General features: G+C 44.0%; 1 protein-coding gene across 1 annotated transcript in view; it reads left to right on the top strand.

Moving 5' to 3' along the window:
* LOC109922102 (leukocyte surface antigen CD53) overlaps window positions 1–2,121 on the top strand; it is a 28,729-nt gene that overhangs the window by 13,459 nt on the left and 13,149 nt on the right. Inside the window, exon 4 of the mRNA XM_020522124.2 lies at window positions 1,813–1,887. Within this exon, the coding sequence (XP_020377713.1) occupies window positions 1,813–1,887 (75 nt within the window). The remainder of the gene's footprint in view (window positions 1–1,812; window positions 1,888–2,121) is intronic.

Genomic DNA, 2,121 nt, shown 5'->3' on the forward strand with positions numbered 1-2,121 from the left:
GGGATGGGAATGGGGAGGGGTTTGGGGGGTGGGGTTGAGGATGGGAGATGGGGATTGGGTTGGGGGATGAGAGTTGAAGGATATAGGAATAGTGGCAGGGTTGCGGGTAGCAGGCTCACTCAGAGACAGAATGAGACATGTACATGATTTAGTGATCCTCCTTCTTCTTTCTGTTGACTTAAAAGTCTGTAGTTTTGTTCAGATGCTGTACCAAACAAGCATCGAGGAACATTAAGAAAGCGCAAAGTAAAAAGGGAGTAATGTCCATTTTGTCAGATCAACATCAAGCATAAATACTTCAAACAGAAAAAGTATAAATAAATCCTTGCATTTTTCACAAATGCTTTAAAGTCAATGAGAACTTTTTGAAGGTGCAGTCACCATTCTAATGTAGGGTGCACAGCCACCACTTTTTACAAAGCAACCTCCCACAGACAGCAAGGCTAACTGAACAACCAGATATTGAGTCATTTTGATTGAGGGTTAAAGATGGTCCATAAGTGAGGCTGACTCTTCAGTTGAGGGAAGGACGGACTGTCAGAGGTGCCTGAAAGCAGTCTGCTCACTGTCTGCCCTCTCAGGTGGCAGGAAGAGATCTCCTTGATAGCCCTGTTGGGACAGATAGCAAGGGAGGTCTTCCTGTCACTCCACACCATTGCTGCAACTGACTGTTTATCTCAGTGAGGTTTGGAGACCTCACTGTTTGTAAATTGCTGCTACATTTCCAGCAACAGCTGGGAGACAGTGGTGTAGTGGCAGTGCCACTGGGCTAATAATCCCAAGGGTCCAGACAAATGCTCTGGGGACAAGGATTCAAATCATTATGGCAACTGGTAAAAGTTCAATTTAATTCATACAGTTGGAATGAAAAGCTGGTCTCAATGATGATGCCCTCAAAACTACCATCAATTCTTGTAAAAACCCATCTGGTTCCCTAACCAGGAAACTGCCATCCTTACCTGGTCTGACCTACACGTGACTCCACACCCACTGTGATGTAGCTGGTTCTCAATCAGCAATGGGTAATAAATGCATATCTCACCAGCAATGCCCAGATCCCGTGAAAGTATAAACCAGTAGAAGTGACTGCTCTTTCTGGAAGTCCAGTTTTCACTCTAAAATCACTGGGGTCCCCCTGAGGTCAGAAAAGCTGTGATAGAAACAAAGGTTATTTAAAGGGACTGAGTTATTCTCTCTCCCAGGCATTGTTCTCTTGAGATCCTAACAGTTGTTGGGTGGTTGTTCTCTTGGTACCTGAAGTCCACTGGCACCTCACCCAAATGGCTATTCTCAGTATCAGGCTCTGGATTGTCACTGTCAGGAACTGGATCCCAGCTGGAAGTCCAGCCACAAAGTGATTTGAACAGCCTCTGTGTATAACTGCTGCCAGTTTCTGTCTGTTTAGACACTATGGTCAGAGGGCATCACAGTGTTAGAGCATTAAACAAAAAGAAAATCCGATTTCTAGCAGCTTTTCCTTCTACACAAAGTGGGCACTCTATCATATTATGGACTTTAACCACACATTTCATCTCCTCAAACAAAGTTCTCTGCATGAACATAATTGTCCTGAAAAATGATCAAGGTGGGAACTCCAGGACATTTAGCTGTATAGTACTTCCAGTTAATCTTGACCTGTTGCTGTCTAAATGATAACTTTCCCCACCTCACGGGAATCATTTGCATCAAGTTAATTTTAGCTTCAGACTGACTGCTCATACAGCTTCCAAATTGTTCAGTCTGGTGACTACTCTTGGTGTGAGAGGAATATTTCCTGACACTCATAGGCTTGTTTCTCTTTCCTGTCTCTAGTTCTTCATATTGCTCCTCCTGATCCTTCTGATTGAAGTCACAGTCGCCATCATCGTTTTCTTCTATGAAAATAAGGTAGGTTTGATAACTAAAAACCAAAAGAACTGTGCATGCTGTACATCAGAAACATAAACAGAAGTTGCTGGAAAAGCTCAGCAGGTCTGGCAGCATCTGTGGACAGAAATTGGAGTTAACATGACGGGTCGCGTGACCCTTTCTCGGAACTGTTCTGAGGAAGGGTCATTCAACCCGAAACGTTAACTCTGATTTCTCTCCACAGATGCTGCCAGACCTGCTGAGCTTTTCCAG

Source organism: Rhincodon typus, chromosome 25 (genome assembly GCF_021869965.1).
Source record: "Rhincodon typus isolate 14 chromosome 25, sRhiTyp1.1, whole genome shotgun sequence".
Taxonomy (NCBI): Eukaryota; Metazoa; Chordata; class Chondrichthyes; order Orectolobiformes; family Rhincodontidae; genus Rhincodon; species Rhincodon typus.